Below are 19,225 nucleotides of genomic sequence, written 5' to 3'. Positions count from 1 at the left end.
GAGACCGTGTGTGTGACCGTAACACCCTGGGTGGGTTGTAAATAAGACACGTGTCTCATAGCTCTGGAGGCTGGAAGTCCCAGAAAACCAAGGCGTGGCAGGTTCAGTCTCTGTTGAGTACCCAGTTCCTGGCTTCTGGATGGTGCCTTCTCCCTTTGTCCTCACAGGATGGAAGACGCCAGGGAGGTCTCCGGAGTCCCTTTTGTCAGGGCGCAGGTCCCACCCAGGAGGCCTCAGCACATCGCTCCCAGAGACCCCCCACTTCCCAACACCGTCACTTCGGAAAGGGGTGTTTTCAGCCTGCATCTTGGGGAAACGGAAACGGGCAGGAGGCCCTGCATTCCCCTCCACCTCCCGCAGCTCCCGAGGGCCGCACCAGCCCCCATTCCAGCGTGAACAGCGGAGTCAGCTGGGGTACCCAGAGTGGCAGCTGTGTGTCCGTGGGTTCACCGGTGAGGATCCCACCACAAGGGGTACCCACCGCCAGGCACGCCAGCTTCTTTTGAGTTCCTTGCACGCATTCATGGCAATGCAAGAAATCACGTGTTGAGACCGGGTGCGGTGGCTCAAGCCTGTAATCCCAGCACTTTGGGAGGTGAGACGGGCGGATCACGAGGTCAGGAGATCGAGACCATCCTGGCTAACACGGTGAAACCCCGTCTCTACTAAAAAATACAAAAAGCGAGCCGGGCGAGGTGGCGGGCGCCTGTAGTCCCAGCTACTCGGAGGCTGAGGCAGGAGAATGGCGTAAACCCGGGAGGTGGAGCTTGCAGTGAGCTGAGATCCGGCCACTGCACTCCAGCCTGGGCAACAGAGCGAGACTCCGTCTCAAAAAAAAAAAAAAAAAAAAGAAATCATGTGTTGACTCTACCAGGCTGAACGTTGGGCCTTGGTGGTGCCAGCACACGGCAGGGCCACAGAGACCGCAGCCCTGGGGTTCCACAGCTGGCTCTCCTGGGCTCTCCACAAATCCCAGGCGTAGTAAAAAAAAAATTGTTTTTTGAGCTGGAGTCTTGCTCCTCGCCCAGGCTGGAGTGTGATGGCGCCATCTCGGCTCACAGCGACCTCTTGCCTCCCAGGTTCAAGCAATTCTGCCGCCGCTTCTCAAGTAGCTGGGATGATAAGCGTGCGCCATCACAGTGGCTGATTTTAGTATTTTTAGTGGAGATGGGGATTCACCATGTTTGCTGGGCTGGTCTCAAGTTCCTGGCCTCAAATGATCCGCCCGCCTCGGCCTCCCAAAACGGTGGCATGACAGGTGTGAGCCACCGTGCCTGGCCCGAAAGGCAGACTCTACGTCTCTGCACTTTGCCAGGTAGAAACCCTCATTTGTGTCCCGATGACAAAATCAGAGACCAGCAAAGCCCGCTGAGTCCCGTCTTGGTCACGTGACTCGGCCCAGAGGCAAGTGGAGAAACAGGAGCTTATGCCATCAACCCTGTGGGTCCTGCACACCCTCCACAAAACAGCCACGGCCCACGGGGGACCGGCGGGTCCCGCACACCCTCCACAAAACAGCCACGGCCCATGGGGACGGTGGGTCCCGCACACCCTCCACAAAACAGCCACGACCCACGGGGACCGGTGGGTCCCGCACACCCTCCACAAAACAGCCACGACCCACGGGGACCGGCGGGTCCCGCACACCCTCCACAAAACAGCCACGGCCCACGGGGACCGGCGGGTCCCGCACACCCTCCACAAAACAGCCACGGCCCACGGGGACCGGTGGGTCCCGCACACCCTCCACAAAACAGCCACGGCCCACGGGGACCGGTGGGTCCCGCACACCCTCCACAAAACAGCCACGGCCCACGGGGACCGGTGGGTCCCGCACACCCTCCACAAAACAGCCACGGCCCACGGGGACCGGTGGGTCCCGCACACCCTCCACAAAAACAGCCACGGCCCACGGGGACCGGTGGGTCCTGCACACCCTCCACAAAAACAGCCACGGCCCACGGGACCGGCGGGTCCCGCACACCCTCCACAAAAACAGCCACGGCCCACGGGGACCGGTGTGTCCTGCACACCCTCCACAAAACAGCCACGGCCCACGGGGACCGGTGGGTCCTGCACACCCTCCACAAAACAGCCACGGCCCACGGGGACCTGGGCTCCGAGTTCCTGCCTGGAGCCGTGATAACTGCTTCATCCACTCTTGGACGTATCTTCACTCCTGTGACTTCATAGATTTTAACATAGGAATCCGGGCGTGGTTTCCTTAGCAGTTCCAGTGAAATCCTCCGTGGTAGACTGGACTCTGGGGCATTTGGGGGATTCGGTGGTGGCGGGGGAGGGTATCCAAAGTCACAGTTCAAAGACCAGCAAGTGCACTTCGCGTTACTGACTTTTTTCTGTTTTATTTTTTTTTCTTTGAGATGGAGTCTCACTCTTGTCACCCCGACAGGAGTGCAATGGGGTGATCTCGGCTCTACGCAACCTCTGCCTCCCAGGTTCAAGCCATGCTGCTTCAGCCTCCCACGTCGCTGGGATTACAGGCACCCGCCACCACGCCCGGCTAATTTTGTGTTTTTAGTACAGACGGAGTTTCAGCACGTCAGCCAGGCTGGTCTCAAACTCCCGGCCTCAGGTAATGTGCCCACCTCGGCCTCCCAAAGTGCTGGGGTGAGAGGCGTGATGACACACAGAAGCCACTGTGCCTGGCCAGTCCTGCCCAATCATGAAATGCTGAGGCTCTTAGCAAGCTGAGTGTTGGAGGTAACTTCATAGGAAATAATACGTGGTGGTACTAAGAGAATCCTGCCTCGTGGGTATGCTACCAAAATCACAGTTCTGGTTGGGCTCGGTGGTTTACCTATGTAATCCCAGCACTTTGGGATGGTGAGGGGTGGATCACCTGAGGTCAGGAGTTCGAGACCAGCCTAACCAACATAGAGAAACCCCGTCTCTACTAAAAAGACAAGATTAGCCGGGTGTAGTGGCGCATGCCTGCCATCCCAGCTACTTCAGAGGCTGAGGCGGGAGAGCGGCCTGAACCCAGGAGGCAGAGATTGCTGTGTGCTGAGATGGTGCCACTACACTCCAGCCGGGGTGAGACAGCGAGACTTTGTCTCATAAGAGGATGGGGGTGCTGAACGCGGTGACTCAAGCCTGTCATCCCAACACTTGGGGAGGCCGAGATGGGTGGATCACATGAGGTCAAGAGTTCCAGACCAGCCTGGCCAACATGGTGAAACCCGTTCTCTACTAAAAACAAAGTTAGCCAGGCGTGGTGGCGGGTGCCTGTAGTCCCAAGTACTGGAGAGGCTGAGGCAGGAGAATTGCTTGAACCCAGGAGGCAGAGGTTGCTGTGAGCTGAGATGGTGCCAGTGCACCAGCCTGGGTGACAAATCAACAGTTTCTCAAAGAAACCAACAAGCCGGGCACAGTGACACCCGCCTGAAATCCCAGCACTCTGGGAGGCCGAGGCGGGCGGATCACCTGAGGTCGGGAGTTTGAGACCAGCCTGACCAACATGGAGAAACCCCGTCTGTACTAAAAATACAAAAACTAGCCGGGCGTGGTGGCGGGTGCCTGTCATCCCAGCTACTCAGGAGGCTGAGGCAGGAGAATGGCTTGAACCTGGGAGGTGGAGGTTGCAGTGAGCTGAGATGGCGCCACTGCACTGCAGCCCGGGTGACAGAGCGAGACTCTGTCTCAAAAAAAAAAAAAAAAAAAATCACAGTTCCTTCGTGTGGATTTGCAGTGGGGCGGCTTCGACTCATCCAGGACTCCCTGGGACGGTTCCGTGTTTTAGGAGTAAAAGCCACGGACATTGGGGACCGTCCCCAGGGGCTGCAGGTGGGCTGGCAGGCTCCCTCCTTGCCAGCGTCACTGCTGCCTGGATTCCTTCTCCCTGCTTTCCTCCCCTGCCACACACAGGCAATGCTGATACCTCCTTTCACCTCTTTTCCTGCAGCTCCAAGTACCCCTGTTTTCCGTTTGGCCCTCACACCCAGCAGAGGCCCAGTCGGGAAGACCCCAACGGGGAGACAGGGCCTGGGGAGGGGATCAGAAGTCCAGCCTGCATCCAGCTCTGGGGACTGAGGGCGGGGACGCAGAGGTCAGGCCGGGGTGGGGACAGAAGAGCCCAGGCTGGCCTCAGGGTGTGAGCACAACTGAACCCGCCAGGGCAGATCCCAGAGCCCTGGCCGGATGTGGGCAGCTCCTCAGGTCTGTGGGTAAAAAGGTGCACGGACCCAGCATGTTTATGGACATTAGTCCACCTGGCTACACAGCCCTGTCAGGTGGCTTAGAGACATGCAGCCAGGCCGGGCGCGGTGGCTCAAGCCTGTAATCCCAGCACTTTGGGAGGCTGAGGCAGGCGGATCACGAGGTCAGGAGTTTGAGACCATCCTGGCTAACACGGTGAAACCCCGTCTCTACTAAAAATACAAAAACTAGCCGGGCGAGATGGCGGGCGCCTGTAGTCCCAGCTACTCGGGAGGCTGAGGCAGGAGAATGGCGTAAACCCGGGAGGCGGAGCTTGCAGTGAGCTGAGATCCGGCCACTGCACCCCAGCCTGGGTGACAAAGCGAGACTCCGCCTCAAAAAAAAAAAAAAAAAAAAATTAGCCGGGCGTGGTGGCAGGTGCCTGTAATCCCAGTTACTCAGGAGGCTGAGGCAGGAGAATGGCGTGAACCCGGCAGACGGAGGTTGCAGTGAGCCAAGATGGCTTCATTTCACTCCAGCCTGGGCGACAGAGCGAGACTCCTGTCACAAAAAAAGAGCCGTGCAGCTAGGGTCATGTGTACACCCGGGGGCTGGAGAGGACAGACAGGCCAGGCAGGACATCGGGAGCCCTCGGAAAGCAGCAAAGCTGATGTTTCTCAGAAGTCCTAGAGGAGCCAGTTATAACATGCTGGAGGCCGGGCGCGGTGGTTCACGCCTGTAATTCCAGGCCTTTGAGAGGCCAAGGGAGGCGGGTGAGGTCAGGAGTTCGAGACCAGCCTGGCCAACATGGTGAAACCCCATCTCTACTAAAAAATACAAACATTGGCCGGGCGTGGTGGCGGGTGCCTGTCATCCCAGCTACTCAGGAGGCTGAGGCAGGAGAGGTCTGAACCCCGGAGCCAGAGGTTGCAGTGAGCCGAGATCACATCACTGCACTCCAGCCTGGGCGGCAGACCGGGACTCTGTCTCAAAATAGAAAAAAGGCCAGGTGTGGTGTCTCACGCCCGTAATCCTGGCACTTTGGGAGGCCTAGGCAGGCGGATCACAAGGTCAAGAGTTCGAGACCAGCCTGGCCAAGAGACCAACCTGGTCACTATGGTGAAGCCCCGTCTGTACTAAAAATACAAAAATGAGCCGAGGTTGGTGGCAGGTGCCTGTCATCCCAGCAACTCGGGAGGCTGAGGCAGGGGAATTGCTTGAACCGAGGTGGAGGTTGCTGTGAGCTGAGATCACACCACTGCACTCCAGCCTGGGCGACAGAGCGAGACTCCAAAAAAAAAAAAAAAAAGTGGAAACAGTCCAGGGACCAGTGAGTGGGTGTAAAAAAAAAAACAAAACACTTTTATCATGAAGTAAACACACCAAGTTCTGTTCTTTCCTCTTCCTGGCAGCTTCGGAGTAAATTACACAGGTGTGTCCCACGCCCACCCACCCATTAGGAACGTCCATTCCTGCACTGCATCCAGCAGCCAGGCTGTGCAGGTGCCTGGCCCGGCCCGGGAGATTGAGGCAGCCCCCGGCAGGTCTTGAACCCCGGTCTCAAGTTTTCTCCACCACCTGTACTTCAGATACCAGACACTCCTCCAGGCCGGCTTTGCCCGCCTCCCAGATCACCTGCAGAGACGAGAGGAGGCGGGGTGAGCCGACCACCCCCAGGTAACAGAGCCCACGTCCTGATCCACGGGGGCCTGTCCCATCTCAAATCGGCTCTGCGGGCCAGGTGCAGTGGCTCACACCTGTCATGCCAGCACTTTGGGCCAGGCGTGGTGGTTCACGCCTGTCATCCCAGCACTTTCGGAGGCCAAGGCGAGTGGATCACAAAGTCAGGAGATCGAGACCACCCTGGCCAACACGGTGAAACCCCATCTCTACTAAAAATACAAAATCAGCTGGGTGTGTCGGTGCGCGCCTGTAGTCCCCGCTACTCGGGAGGCTGAGGCAGGAGAATCGCTTGAACCCTGAACCGGGAAGGTGGAGGTTGTGGTGAGCTGAGATCGCACCACTGCACTCCAGCCTGCGCAAGAGCAAAACTCCGTCTCAAAATTAAAAAAAAAAAAAAAAAAATCTGCTGTGCCCTGGTGTGCAGGGCACGGAGACAGCCCGTGATCACGGTGGGCTGGGAGCCCGGTGTCCCCCCACTCCCTTCATCCTGCACGTTTTGCCAGCTGCCCAGCAGCGCCGGCAGACGGGTGTCCAGCCGCCTAGTCCAGGGCGTCTCCCTCTGGTCGCCCAGGCTGGAGTGCAGCGGCTCGATCGTAGTTCACTGCGGCCTCCACCTCCCAGGTTCAAGTGATCCTCCTCCCTCAGCCTCCCAAGTAGCGGGGATTACAGGTGCACACACCGCCACGCCCGGCGAAGTTTGTATTTTTAGGAGGGACAGAGTTTCTCCATGTTGGCCAGGCTGGTCGCGAGTTCCTGGCCTCAAGCGGTCCGCCCGCCTGGGCCTCCCCAACCGGCCACCACACGCCCCCAGACCCCTCCCGCGGCGGAACACCTGACATACCAGCTTGTCGTCTTGGAAGCTGTCACCGATGGGGTCTTTCATGTGTGGGATGCGGGGAAATAGTCTCTGCATCACCAGATACCTGGGAGGAAAGAGAAACGGCCCAGCTCTGAACCCGGCACTGACCAGAGCTCATCATCCGGGACACAGCAGGTCCAGGACAGGCAGGGCCAGGACAGAGCAAAAGACTCAAGTCACCTACTCGAGGCGTCTCTTTTCCCGGCCCCCGAGGTCCTGACACGCCCCGGACAATCGTCGTAGGCCGGCACTCGTGTCTAAGAAGGAGCAGGGTGCCGGGACCGAGCCACCCAGGGCTGCAGCTGCCAAGACAGACCCTTGGGGCCTCAGGGCATGGAGTTTACGACTTGAGCCAGTAGCTTGCAGCTCCTCCTCCTCCTCTTCCTCCCCCTCCCTCCCTACTCCTCCTCCTCGTTTTCCTCCCCGTCCCCCTCCTCTCCCCTCCCTACTTCTCCCTCCTCCTTTTCCTCCCCCTCCTCCCTACTCCTCCTCCTCTTCCTCCCCCTCCCCCCTCCCCTATTCCTCCTCCTCCTTTTCCTCTCCCCCCTCGTCCCTCCCTATTTCTCCTCCTTTTCCTCCCCCTCCCTCCCTACTCCTCCTCTTCATTTTCCTCCCCGTCCCCCTCCTCTTCCCTCCCTACTTCTCCTCCTCCTCTTCCCCCTCTCCCTCCCTTCCTACTCCTCCTCCTCCTTTTCCTCCCCTCCCCCCTACTCCTCCTTTTCATCCCCCTCCCCCTCCTCATGCCTCCCTACTTCTCCTCCTCCTTTTCCTCCCCCTCCCTGTCCCTCCCTACTCCTCTCCTCCCACTCCCTCTCCCCCTCCCCCTCCCTCCCTACTCCTCTCCTCCCACTCCCTCTCCCCCTCCCCTTCCTCCTCCTCCTCCTCCCCTCTGGGAGACAGAAGTTACCACTGCACCCATTTGACAGTTTGTGAAGCTCTGATGCCTGGCAAGGAGACTGGGCCTGGCCGGGCACAGTGGCTCACGCCTGGAATCCCAGCACTTTGGGAGGCTGAGGTGGGTGGATCACCTGAGGTCGGGAGTTCGAGACCAGCCTGACCAACATGGAGAAACCCCGTCTCTACTAAAAATACAAAAATTAGCTGGGTGTGGTGGCTCACGCCTGTCACCCCAGCACTTTGCGAGGCCGAGGCAGGCAGATCAACTGAGGTCAGTAGTTCGAGACCAGCCAACATGGTGAGACCCCGTCTCTACTAAAAATACAAAACTAGCCGGGTGAGCCAGGCGCGGTGGCTCACGCCTGTAATCCCAACACTTTGGGAGGCCAAGGCGGGCGGATCACAAGGTCAGGAGATGGAGACCATCCTGGCTCACACAGTGAAACCCCGTCTCTACTAAAAAATACAAAAAATTACCAGGTGTGGTGGTGGAGCCTGCAGTCCCAGCTACTTGGGAGGCTGAGGCAGGAGAATTGCTTGAACCCGGGACGTGGAGGTTGCAGTGAGCTGAGATCACGCCACCGCACTCCAGCCTGGGTGACAGAGCGACACTCCATCTCAAAAACAAAAAAAAAAGGGAGACAGGGCCTCGGGTGACCGAGCTGGTGACTGAAAACCTGGAGTTAGTCTGCATGACGGATCCTGGCCCGCCCAAGTGCACAGCTGTGATGTCGGCCCAGGCCCCTTCCTGACCAGACAGCACGGCCTTCCTCCCTCTGACTATGTCAGGTCCGCTGGGAAGGGCAGGGGAGGACCGGCCCTGCCTCCTACCACCCTGGGGACACCTCTGGTCCCAGCAGAGCCCTCCGCTTTGGCTCTACAGACCTCTTGGCAGGGGGCAGCCAGCAGACAGGACCTGGCCCCAGGTCTTTTGTGAAAAGTTCTGAAGGAGCTAGGTGCGGTGGCTCACGCCTGTCATCCCAGCCCTTTGGGAGGCCGAGGCAGGGGGATCACTTGAGGCCAGGAGTTCAAGATGAGTGTGGCCAACATGGTGAAACCCCGTCTCTACTGAAAATACAAGAATTAGCTGAGCGCAGTGTTGCACACCTGTAGTCCCAGCTACTCGGGAGGCTGAGGCAGGAGGATGGCTTGAACCCGGGAGGCAGAGGCTGCAGTGAGCCGAGATTGTGCCATTGCACTCCAGCCTGGGTGACAGAGCAAGACTCAAAAAATAATAACAATAATAACAATAACAACACAGGCTGGGCGAGATGGCTTACGCCTTGAGAGGCTGAGGCGGGTGGATCACCTGAGTCCAGGAATTCGAGACCAGCCTGGTCAACATGGCAAAACCCCATCGCTACTCAAACTGCAAAAATTAGCTGGGTGTGTTGCTGGGCGCCTGTCATCCCAGCTACTGGGGAGGCTGAGGCAGGAGGATCGCTTGAACCCGGGAGGGGGAGGTTGCAGTGAGCCAAGATCGTGCCATTGCACTGCAGCCTGGTGACAGAGCAAGACTTTAAAAAATAATAACAACAACAATAATAATAATACAGGCTGGGTGACGTGACTCACGCCTTGGGAGGCTGAGGCAGGTGGATGACTTGAACCCGGGAGGCGGAGGCTGCAGTGAGCTGAGATTGTGCCATTGCACGCCAGTCTGGGTGACAGAGCAAGACTCAAAATATAATAATAATGATAATAACACAGGCTGGGCGAGATGGCTTACGCCTTGAGAGGCTGAGGCGGGTGGATCACCTGAGTCCAGGAATTCGAGACCAGCCTGGTCAACATGGCAAAACCCCATCGCTACTCAAACTGCAAAATTAGCTGAGTGTGTTGCTGGGCGCCTGTCATCCCAGCTACTGGGGAGGCTGAGACAGGAGAATCGCTTGAACCCGGGAGGGGGAGGTTGCAGTGAGCCAAGATCGTGCCATTGCACTGCAGCCTGGTGACAGAGCAAGACTTTAAAAAATAATAACAACAACAATAATAATAATACAGGCTGGGTGACGTGACTCACGCCTTGGGAGGCTGAGGCAGGTGGATGACTTGAACCCGGGAGGCGGAGGCTGCAGTGAGCTGAGATTGTGCCATTGCACGCCAGTCTGGGTGACAGAGCAAGACTCAAAATATAATAATAATGATAATAACACAGGCTGGGCGAGATGGCTTACGCCTTGAGAGGCTGAGGCGGGTGGATCACCTGAGTCCAGGAATTGGAGACCAGCCTGGTCAACATGGCAAAACCCCATCGCTACTCAAACTGCAAAATTAGCTGAGTGTGTTGCTGGGCGCCTGTCATCCCAGCTACTGGGGAGGCTGAGACAGGAGAATCGCTTGAACCCGGGAAGCGGAGGCTGCAGTGAGCTGAGATCGCGCCATGGCACCCCCGCCTGGGCCACAAGAGCGAGACTCGGTTGCAAAAACGCTACTAATGCTGCTCAGGACGGTTCTGTGAATAAGTTTCAGGGTCGCACCAGAAACAAGGGACACCCGCGGAGGCCCTCCAGGGCTCACCTTCTGCAGATGAGGAAGACACAGAGCACGGCCAGCAGCGTCCCCAGCGCGATCGGCAGCGACGTCCGCCAGGCAGGCGAGCTCGCGCCCTCCTCCGGGTCGCACTCTAGGGGGAAAGGGCGCCAGGGTCACGGACCGGGGACCGCCCTGCGGGGATCCTGGACGCTGGGCTCTCCCCGGGGCCCTGGGAAGCACACAGGTGGCTGCCACATGGGGGGCGTCCGGGGGACACCCCAGTACTGCCACCTGCACAGGAACCATGACCACCTGCGGGCCACCTGCGTCCCGGGCCAGGCAGGGACATCCGGGTCCTCCATCCCCAGCCCGGAACCCTGCGTCCGGGGACAAGGAAGGACATCCGGGTCCTCCATCCCCAGCCCGGAACCCTGCGTCCCGGGACAAGGAAGGACATCCGGGCCCTCCATCCCCAGCCCGGAACCCTGCGTCCCGGGACAAGGAGGGACATCCGGGCCTCCCAGCCCCAGCCCGGAACCCTGCGTCCGGGGACAAGGAAGGACATCCGGGTCCTCCATCCCCAGCCCGGAACCCTGCGTCTCGGGACCCGGAGGGACATCCGGGTCCTCCATCCCCAGCCCGGAACCCTGCGTCCCGGGACCCGGAGGGACATCCGGGTCCTCCATCCCCAGCCCGGAACCCTGCGTCCCGGGTCAAGGAGGGACATCCGGGCCCTCCATCCCCAGCCCGGAACCCTGCGTCCCGGGACAAGGAGGGACATCCGGGTCCTCCATCCCCAGCCCGGAACCCTGCGTCCCGGGACAAGGAGGGACATCCGGGCCTCCCAGCCCCAGCCCGGAACCCTGCGTCCGGGACAAGAAGGGACATCCGGGCCTCCGAGCCCCAGCCCGGAACCCTGCGTCCCGGGACCCGGAGGGACATCCGGGCCTCCCAGCCCCAGCCCGGAACCCTGCGTCCGGACCCGGAGGGACATCCGGGTCCTCCATCCCCAGCCCGGAACCCTGCGTCCCGGGACCCGGAGGGACATCCGGGTCCTCCATCCCCAGCCCGGAACCCTGCGTCCCGGGACAAGGAGGGACATCCGGGCCTCCCAGCCCCAGCCCGGAACCCTGCGTCCGGGGACAAGGAAGGACATCCGGGTCCTCCATCCCCAGCCCGGAACCCTGCGTCCCGGGACAAGGAAGGACATCCGGGCCCTCCATCCCCAGCCCGGAACCCTGCGTCCCGGGACAAGGAGGGACATCCGGGCCTCCCAGCCCCAGCCCGGAACCCTGCGTCCGGGGACAAGGAAGGACATCCGGGTCCTCCATCCCCAGCCCGGAACCCTGCGTCCCGGGACCCGGAGGGACATCCGGGTCCTCCATCCCCAGCCCGGAACCCTGCGTCCCGGGACCCGGAGGGACATCCGGGTCCTCCATCCCCAGCCCGGAACCCTGCGTCCCGGGTCAAGGAGGGACATCCGGGCCCTCCATCCCCAGCCCGGAACCCTGCGTCCCGGGACAAGGAGGGACATCCGGGTCCTCCATCCCCAGCCCGGAACCCTGCGTCCCGGGACAAGGAGGGACATCCGGGCCTCCCAGCCCCAGCCCGGAACCCTGCGTCCGGGACAAGGAGGGACATCCGGGCCTCCGAGCCCCAGCCCGGAACCCTGCGTCCCGGGACCCGGAGGGACATCCGGGCCTCCCAGCCCCAGCCCGGAACCCTGCGTCCGGACCCGGAGGGACATCCGGGTCCTCCATCCCCAGCCCGGAACCCTGCGTCCCGGGACCCGGAGGGACATCCGGGTCCTCCATCCCCAGCCCGGAACCCTGCGTCCCGGGACCCGGAGGGACATCCGGGCCTCCCAGCCCCAGCCCGGAACCCTGCGTCCGGGACAAGGAGGGACATCCGGGTCCTCCATCCCCAGCCCGGAACCCTGCGTCCCGGGACAAGGAGAGACATCCGGGTCCTCCATCCCCAGCCCGGAACCCTGCGTCCAGGGACAAGCAGGGACATCCGGGCCTCCCAGCCCCAGCCCGGAACCCTGCGTCCCGGGACCCGGAGGGACATCCCGGTCCTCCATCCCCAGCCCGGAACCCTGCGTCCCGGGACCCGGAGGGACATCCGGGCCCTCCATTCCCAGCCCGGAACCCTGCGTCCCGGGACAAGGAGGGACATCCGGGCCCTCCATCCCCAGCCCGGAACCCTGCGTCCCGGGACCCCCAGCCCGGAACCCTGCGTCCCGGGACAAGGAGGGACATCCGGGTCCTCCATCCCCAGCCCGGAACCCTGCGTCCCGGGACCCGGAGGGACATCCGGGTCCTCCATCCCCAGCCCGGAACCCTGCGTCCCGGGACCCGGAGGGACATCCGGGTCCTCCATCCCCAGCCCGGAACCCTGCGTCCCGGGACAAGGAGGGACATCCGGGCCTCCCAGCCCCAGCCCGGAACCTTGCGTCCCGGGACCCGGAGGGACATCCGGGCCTCCCAACCCCATCCCAGAACCCTGCATCCCGGGACAAGGAGGGACATCCGGACCTCCCATCCCCAGCCCGGAACCCTGAGTCCCGGGACCCGTAGGGACATTCAGGCCTCCCAGCTCCAACCCGGAACCCGGAGGGACATCCGGACCTTCCATCCCCAGCCCGGAACCCTGCGTCCCGGGACCCGGAGCGACATCCGGGCCTCCCAGCCCGGAACCCTGCGTCCCGGGACCCGGAACGACATCCGGGCCTCCCGTCCCGGAACCCTGAGTCCCGGAACCCGGAGCGACATCCGGGCCTCCCAGGCCGGAACCTTGCGTCCCGGAACCGTGCGTCCCGGAACCCGGAGCGACATCCGGGCCTCCCAGCCCCAGCCCGGAACCCTGAGTCCCGGAACCCGGAGCGACATCCGGGCCTCCCAGCCCGGAACCTTGCGTCCCGGAACCCGGAGCGACATCCGGGCCTCCCAGCCCCAGCCCGGAACCTTGCGTCCCGGAACCCGGAGCGACATCCGGGCCTCCCAGCCCCAGCCCGGAACCCTGAGTCCCGGAACCCGGAGCGACATCCGGGCCTCCCAGCCCGGAACCCTGAGTCCCGGAACCCGGAGCGACATCCGGGCCTCCCAGCCCGGAACCCTGAGTCCCGGAACCCGGAGCGACATCCGGGCCTCCCAGCCCGGAACCCTGCGTCCCGGAACCCGGAGCGACATCCGGGCCTCCCAGCCCGGAACCCTGCGTCCCGGGACCCGGAGCGACATCCGGGCGTCCCAGCCCCAGCCCGGAAGCCTGAGGGAGTTGAAAAGCCACCATGGATCCGCTTCTGCCTGGTGTTGGGGACACGGGGAGCGCCGGGAGCTTTCTCTGGGCCTGGCAGGTGCTTTGGGTGCGGTCAGCACGGAGGGGAAGCTGAGGCACCACTGGCGTGCGTGCTTGGAACTCGATTTTCTGTGTATCACGGAGTGTGTGTCACGTGTGTATTTTGTGCGTATTAATATTTTTCCTTTTTTTTCAGGAGTCCCGCTCTGTTGCCAGGCTGCAGTGCAGTGCTGCAATCTGATCTCAGCTCACTGCAACCTCCGTCTCCCGGTTCAAGCGATTCTCCTCCTGCCTCTGCCTCCCGAGTAGCTGGGACTACAGGCACCTGCCCCCGCGTCCAGCTAATTTTTGTATTTCTCATAGAGACGGGGTTTCATCATCTTGGCCAGGCTGGTCTTGAACTCCTGACGTCAAGTGATGCCCCCGCCTCGGCCTCCCAACGTGCTGGGATGACAGGCGTGAGCCACCGCGCCCGGCCTGGTTTTTTTTCCTTTTTCTTTTTTTGAGACAGAGTCTGACTCTGGAGTGCTGTGGCGCGATCTCAGCTCACTGCAACCTCCGCCTCCCGGGTTCAAACGATTCTCCTGACTCAGCCTCCCGAGAGGATTGCTTGAGTCCAGGAAGGTGAGGCTGCAGCCAGCCGTGATCGCACCACTGCCCTCCAGTCTGGGCACTAGAGAGACACTCGCGCCAAAAAAAAAAAAAATAGATACATCTATGACCTCACCCCCAGAACCTATGATGATAACCTGATTTGGAACGAAGGTGGATCTGCTTGCTGGGACTGCCATTAAAAAGTCCAACAGGGCCGGGCGCGGTGGCTCAAGCCTGTCATCCCAGCACTTTGGGAGGCCGAGACGGGCGGATCACGAGGTCAGGAGATCGAGACCATCCTGGCGAACACGGTGAAACCCCGTCTCTACTAAAAATACAAAAAACTAGCCGGGCGAGGTGGCGGCGCCTGTAGTCCCAGCTACTCGGGAGGCTGAGGCAGGAGAATGGCGTGAACCCGGGAGGCGGAGCTTGCAGTGAGCTGAGATCCGGCCACTGCACTCCAGCCCGGGCGACAGAGCGAGACCCCGTCTCAAAAAAAAATAAATAAAGTCCAACAGCCTAGTGGCTTCAGAAAAAAGGAATTTGGCCGGGCGCGGTGGCTCACGCCTCTCATCCCAGCACTTTGGGAGGCGAGGTGGGTGGATCACCTGAGTTCGGGAGTTCGAGACCAGCCTGGCCAATATGGTGAAACCTGGTCTCTACTAAAAATACAAATATTAGCCGGACGTGGTGGCGGGCGCCTGTAATACCAGCTACTCAGGAGACTGAGGCAGGAGAAACATGTGAACCTGGGAGGCGGAGGTTGCAGTGAGCTGAGATCCTCCCACTGCACTCCAGCCTGGGCGAGAGACTGAGACTCCGTCTCAGACAAAAAAAAGAAAAGAAAATTAAAAAGGAATTGATTCTCCCACAGTCCTGGAGGCTGGAGGTCTGAGATCCAGGTGTGGGCAGGGCTGGTCCCTCCTGAGGCCTCTCTCCTGGGCTTGGAGATGCCGTCTTCTCCCTGTGTCCTCACAGTGTCGTCCCTCTGTGTGTGTCTCTGTCCTCATCTCTTTTTATGCGGCGTCTTCGTCCATCTCAGGCTGCTATCAAAGAATACCACAGACTGGGTGACGTATAAACAATAGACATGATTCTCCCACAGTCCTGGAGGCTGGAAGTCTGAGATCCAGGTGTGGGCAGGGCTGGTTCCTCCTGAGGCCTCTCTCCTGGGCTTGGAGACGCCGTCTTCTCTCTCTGTCCTCACAGGCTCGTCCCTCTGTGTGTGTGTCCCTCATCTCTTCTTATAAGCACCCCAGTCCTTTTGGATTACAGCCCTCCCTAGTGACCTCATTTTACCTCAGTCACCGCTTTCTAGACCGCAACTCCGAACAAAGTCACATTCTGAGGTTCTGGGGGATCAAAGCTTCAACACGCGAATTTTGAGGGAACACAGTTTATGCCATCACAAGGGGCCTTTGCAGATGCATTCAAGTAAAGATGAGGTCATGAGGGCCGGCCCTCATCTGACAGGAGTGATGTGCGCGGGAGGACAGGATTGGAACGCAGACACACACCATCCTGTGGATGGTCTCTGCAGATGTCCTTAAGGGTCTTGAGACGAGATCATACTGGAATAGGATGGGCCCTAAATCCAATGGCAGGTGTCCTCTCAAGAGACAGAAGAGGAGACACAGACACAGAGGAGGAGGCCACGTGGAGATGGAGGCAGAGACTGGAGTGATGCGGCCACAAGCCCAGGGACGCCTGGAGACCCCAGGAGCTGGGAGAGGCAGGAAGGAGCCTCCCCTAGAGCCTCCGGAGGGAGCTTGATATAACTGAAGTGGATTGAACTGTGGTCCCCCCCAAAACATATGTTCATATTCTAACCCAATAACCTGTGAATGGAGGCAGAGACTGGAGTGATGCAGCCACAAGCCCAGGGACACCTGGAGGCCCCGGGAGCTGGGAGAGGCAGGAAGGATCCTCCCCTAGAGCCTCTGGAGGGAACTGGATATAACTGGAATGGGTTGAATGGTGACCCCAAAACATACGTTTATGTCCTACCCCGCAGAACCAATGAATGGGATTTTATATTTGGAAACAGCGTTTCTGCACATGTAAGAAAGTAAGGATCTTGAAATGAGATCATCCTGAATTGGGATGGGCTGTAAATTCAAATTCAGTGAGAGGTGTCCTTCTAAGAGACAGAAGAGGAGACACAGACACAGAGGAGGAGGCCACGTGGAGACGGAGGCAGAGACTGGAGTGATGCGGCCACAAGCCCAGGGACGCCTGGAGCCCCCAGGAGCTGGGAGAGGCAGGAAGGAGCCTCCCCCGGAGCCTCTGCAGGGAACGCAGCCCTGCCTACACATGGATCTCAGACTTCAGGTCTCCAGGACCAAAAGAGAATAAACTCCTGTTCTTTTTTTTTTTTTTTTTTTTTTTTTGCGACGGAGTCTCGCTCTGTCGCCCAGGCCGAAGTACAGTGGAGCGATCGCGGCTCACTGCAAGCTCTGCCTCCCGGGTTCATGCCATTCTCCTGCCTCAGCCTCCCGAGTAGCTGGGACCACAGGCGCCCGCCACCACGCCCGGCTAATTTTTGTATTTTTAGTAGAGACGGGGTTTCACCGTGTTAGCCAGGATGGTCTCGATCTCGTGACTTCGTGATCCTCCCGTCTCGGCCTCCCAAAGTGCTGGGATGACAGGCGTGAGACACCGTGCCCGGCCCATTCCTGTTCTTTAATCCACACACATTTGTGGCCAGTCTGTCTCTCTTTCTGTCTCTCTCTCAGACAGTCTCCCTCTGTCAGCCTAGACCGGAGGGCCATGGTGCAATCGCAGCTCACTGCAGCCTCAACCTCCTGGACTCAAGCCATCCCTGTAGTCCCAGCTACTTGGGAGGTTGAGATGGAAGGATCCCCCTGAGCCCTGAAGGACGTGAGCTGAGATGATTAGCCCCGGGACACACCTAAGAAAAAACCTCTCCGTGGGGAGCTGGGGCCTGGGACATTTGGTCTCCGGCTGTGCTGTTTCCAGAATGGAAACATTCTTTGAATCCTAGGAGAGGGGGTCTGCTTTTAGATGGGTTCAGGAAGCAATGGCAGCTTTTTTTTTTTTTTTTTTTTTTTTTTTTTTTAGGCTGATTATCACTCTGTCCCCCAGGCTGGAGTGCAGTGGCACGATCTGGGCTCACCACAACCTCTGCCTCCCAGGTTCAAGCGATTCACTGTAGTAGCTGGGATGACGGGCATAAGCCACAGCACCCGGCCTCAGTTTTGTATTTTTAGTAGAGACGGGGTTTCACCATGTTGGCCAGGCTGATCTCGAACTCCTGACCTCAGGTGATCCACCCGCCTGGGCCTCCCAAAGTGCTGGGATGACAGGCGTGAGCCACCGCGCCTGGCCAGAAGCTTTTACTCTCAAGCAAATCCTTTTCCGAATTCGGCTGCAGAGTCCATAGGCACAGCCACTCAGCATGGAACCCCTGGTCTGCAGACGGCTGTCTTATTTTATTTTTTTGAGACAGAGTCTCGTTCTGTCACCCAGGCTGGAGTGCAGTGGTGCAGTCTTGGCTCACTGCAACCTCCGCCTCCTGGGTTCATGTCATTCTCCTGCCTCAGCCTCCCGAGTAGCTGGGACGACAGGCACCCGCCCCTATACCCGGCTTATTTTTTGCATTTTTTAGTAGAGACGGGGTTTCACCATGTTAGCCAGGATGGTCTCAATCTCCTGACCTCGTGATCCGCCCGCCTCGGTCTTATTCCAAGGCCCAGGGGGTGTCTGTCAGTGGGATGACCTTGTTTCCCCTCCACGTCTCTTCTCGTGAATGAGAGCAAGGTGTGAGGTCACCATCAGGTTCAGGCTCCTTTTGGAGGTCTCAGAAATGGGGGGAGTGAATCTGCTGTCCTTTGCAGGCAGAACACCAAGAAACAAGGAAGAACTGGTGACTCGTGGGCAGGCGGGCGGGGGGTGGCCTGCGTTTCCGTGATCCAGGATGGCGCACCTGGCTTCAGTCACCCGTGAGAGAGACAGGAGGGGCACGCCCCGCTCACCCCGTTCTCCCCACTCACCGAAGCGCTGGGGGGTGCTCCAGGCACTCAAGAATTCATACACTGTTTCCCGGGCTCTTATTTGCACTGTGTATGTTCCAGGATTGGGTAGCTGGAAGGAGGTTGTGTCTCTGACCTGTGGTTTAAAAGAAAATAAAGAAGGAAAGGGTCTGGGTGTGGTGGCTCACGCCTGTCACCTCAGCACTTTGGGAGGCTGAGGCAGGTGGATCACCTGAGGTCAGGAGTTCGAGACCACCCTGGCCAACATGGTGAAACCCCGTCTCTACTAAAAATACAAAAATTAGCCGGGTGTTGTGTCGGGCGTCTGTCATCCCAGCTACTCGGGAGGCTAAGGCAGGAGAATCACTTGAACCTGGGAGGTGGAGGTTGCAGTGAGGTGAGATCGCACCACTGCACTGCAGCCTGGGTAACAGAGACTGTGTGTCAAAATGAGAGAGAGAGAGAGAGACAGAGAGGGAGGGGGAGAGGGAGGGGGAGGGGGAGGGAGAGGGAGAGGGAGAGAGAGAGAAAGGAAAGAAAGAAAGAAAGAAAAGAAAAGGAAAGAAAGAAAGGGAGGGAGGGAAGAAAAGGAAAGAGACAGGAAGGGACGGAGGGAGGGAGGGAAAGAGAAAAAAGAGAAAGGAAAAAAAAGCACTTTTGTAGGCTGAGGTGGGAGAACTGTTTAAGCCCAGGAGTTTGACACCAGCCTGGGCAACATAGCAAGACCCTATCTTTACTGAGAAAAAAAGAAATGTAAAAATTACCAGATATGGTGACACATGCCTTTGGTCCCAGCTACTAGGGAGGCTGAGGTGGGAGGATACCTTGAGCCTAGGAGTTTGAGACCAGCCTGGGCAACAAAACAAGACCCCATCTCTACAAAATAAATTTTTTTTTTTTTTTTTTTGAGACGGAGTTTCGCTTTTGTTACCCAGTCTGGAGTGCAGTGGCACAAATTCAGCTCACTGCAACCTCCACCTCCCAGATTAAAGTGATTATCCAGCCTTAACCTCCCGAGTAGCTGGGATTACAGGTGCACACCACCACGCCCGGCTAATTTTGTATTTTTAGTAGAGATGAGCTTTCTCCATGTTGGTCAGGCTGGTCTTGAACTCCCGACCTCAGGTGATCTGCCCCCTTCTCAGCCTCCCAAAGTGCTGGGATTACTGGCGTGAACCACCATGCCCAGCCAAAAATATTTTATTTTATTCTATTTTATTTATTTTATATATTTTATATTTTTTTATATTTTGTATTTCATTTTATATTTCAT

General features: G+C 59.1%; 1 protein-coding gene across 8 annotated transcripts in view; it reads right to left on the bottom strand.

Annotated features, from left to right (window-relative positions):
* Positions 1-5,424: 5,424 nt before the first annotated feature.
* Positions 5,425-19,225, bottom strand: part of IL3RA (interleukin 3 receptor subunit alpha) — a 43,475-nt gene continuing 29,674 nt past the window's right edge. For 3 of the 8 annotated variants that reach the window (XM_030926264.1, XM_030926263.1, XM_010364484.2), the window contains 4 exons: positions 17,974-18,088; positions 10,115-10,220; positions 6,680-6,761; positions 5,455-5,790 (listed from right to left, as the gene is read on the bottom strand). In XM_030926264.1, coding sequence (XP_030782124.1) covers positions 5,716-5,790; positions 6,680-6,761; positions 10,115-10,220; positions 17,974-18,088 — 378 coding nt within the window. In that variant the 3' untranslated portion in view covers positions 5,455-5,715. Of the gene's footprint in view, positions 5,791-6,679; positions 6,762-10,114; positions 12,292-12,328; positions 12,684-17,973; positions 18,089-19,225 lie in introns of those variants that run through there. The other 5 variants (XM_030926265.1, XM_010364483.2, XM_030926262.1 and 2 more) reach the window with 5 other exon arrangements.

This window comes from Rhinopithecus roxellana, chromosome 22 (genome assembly GCF_007565055.1).
Source record: "Rhinopithecus roxellana isolate Shanxi Qingling chromosome 22, ASM756505v1, whole genome shotgun sequence".
Classification (NCBI taxonomy): Eukaryota; Metazoa; Chordata; class Mammalia; order Primates; family Cercopithecidae; genus Rhinopithecus; species Rhinopithecus roxellana.
This window is presented reverse-complemented; position numbering and strand designations above follow the sequence as displayed.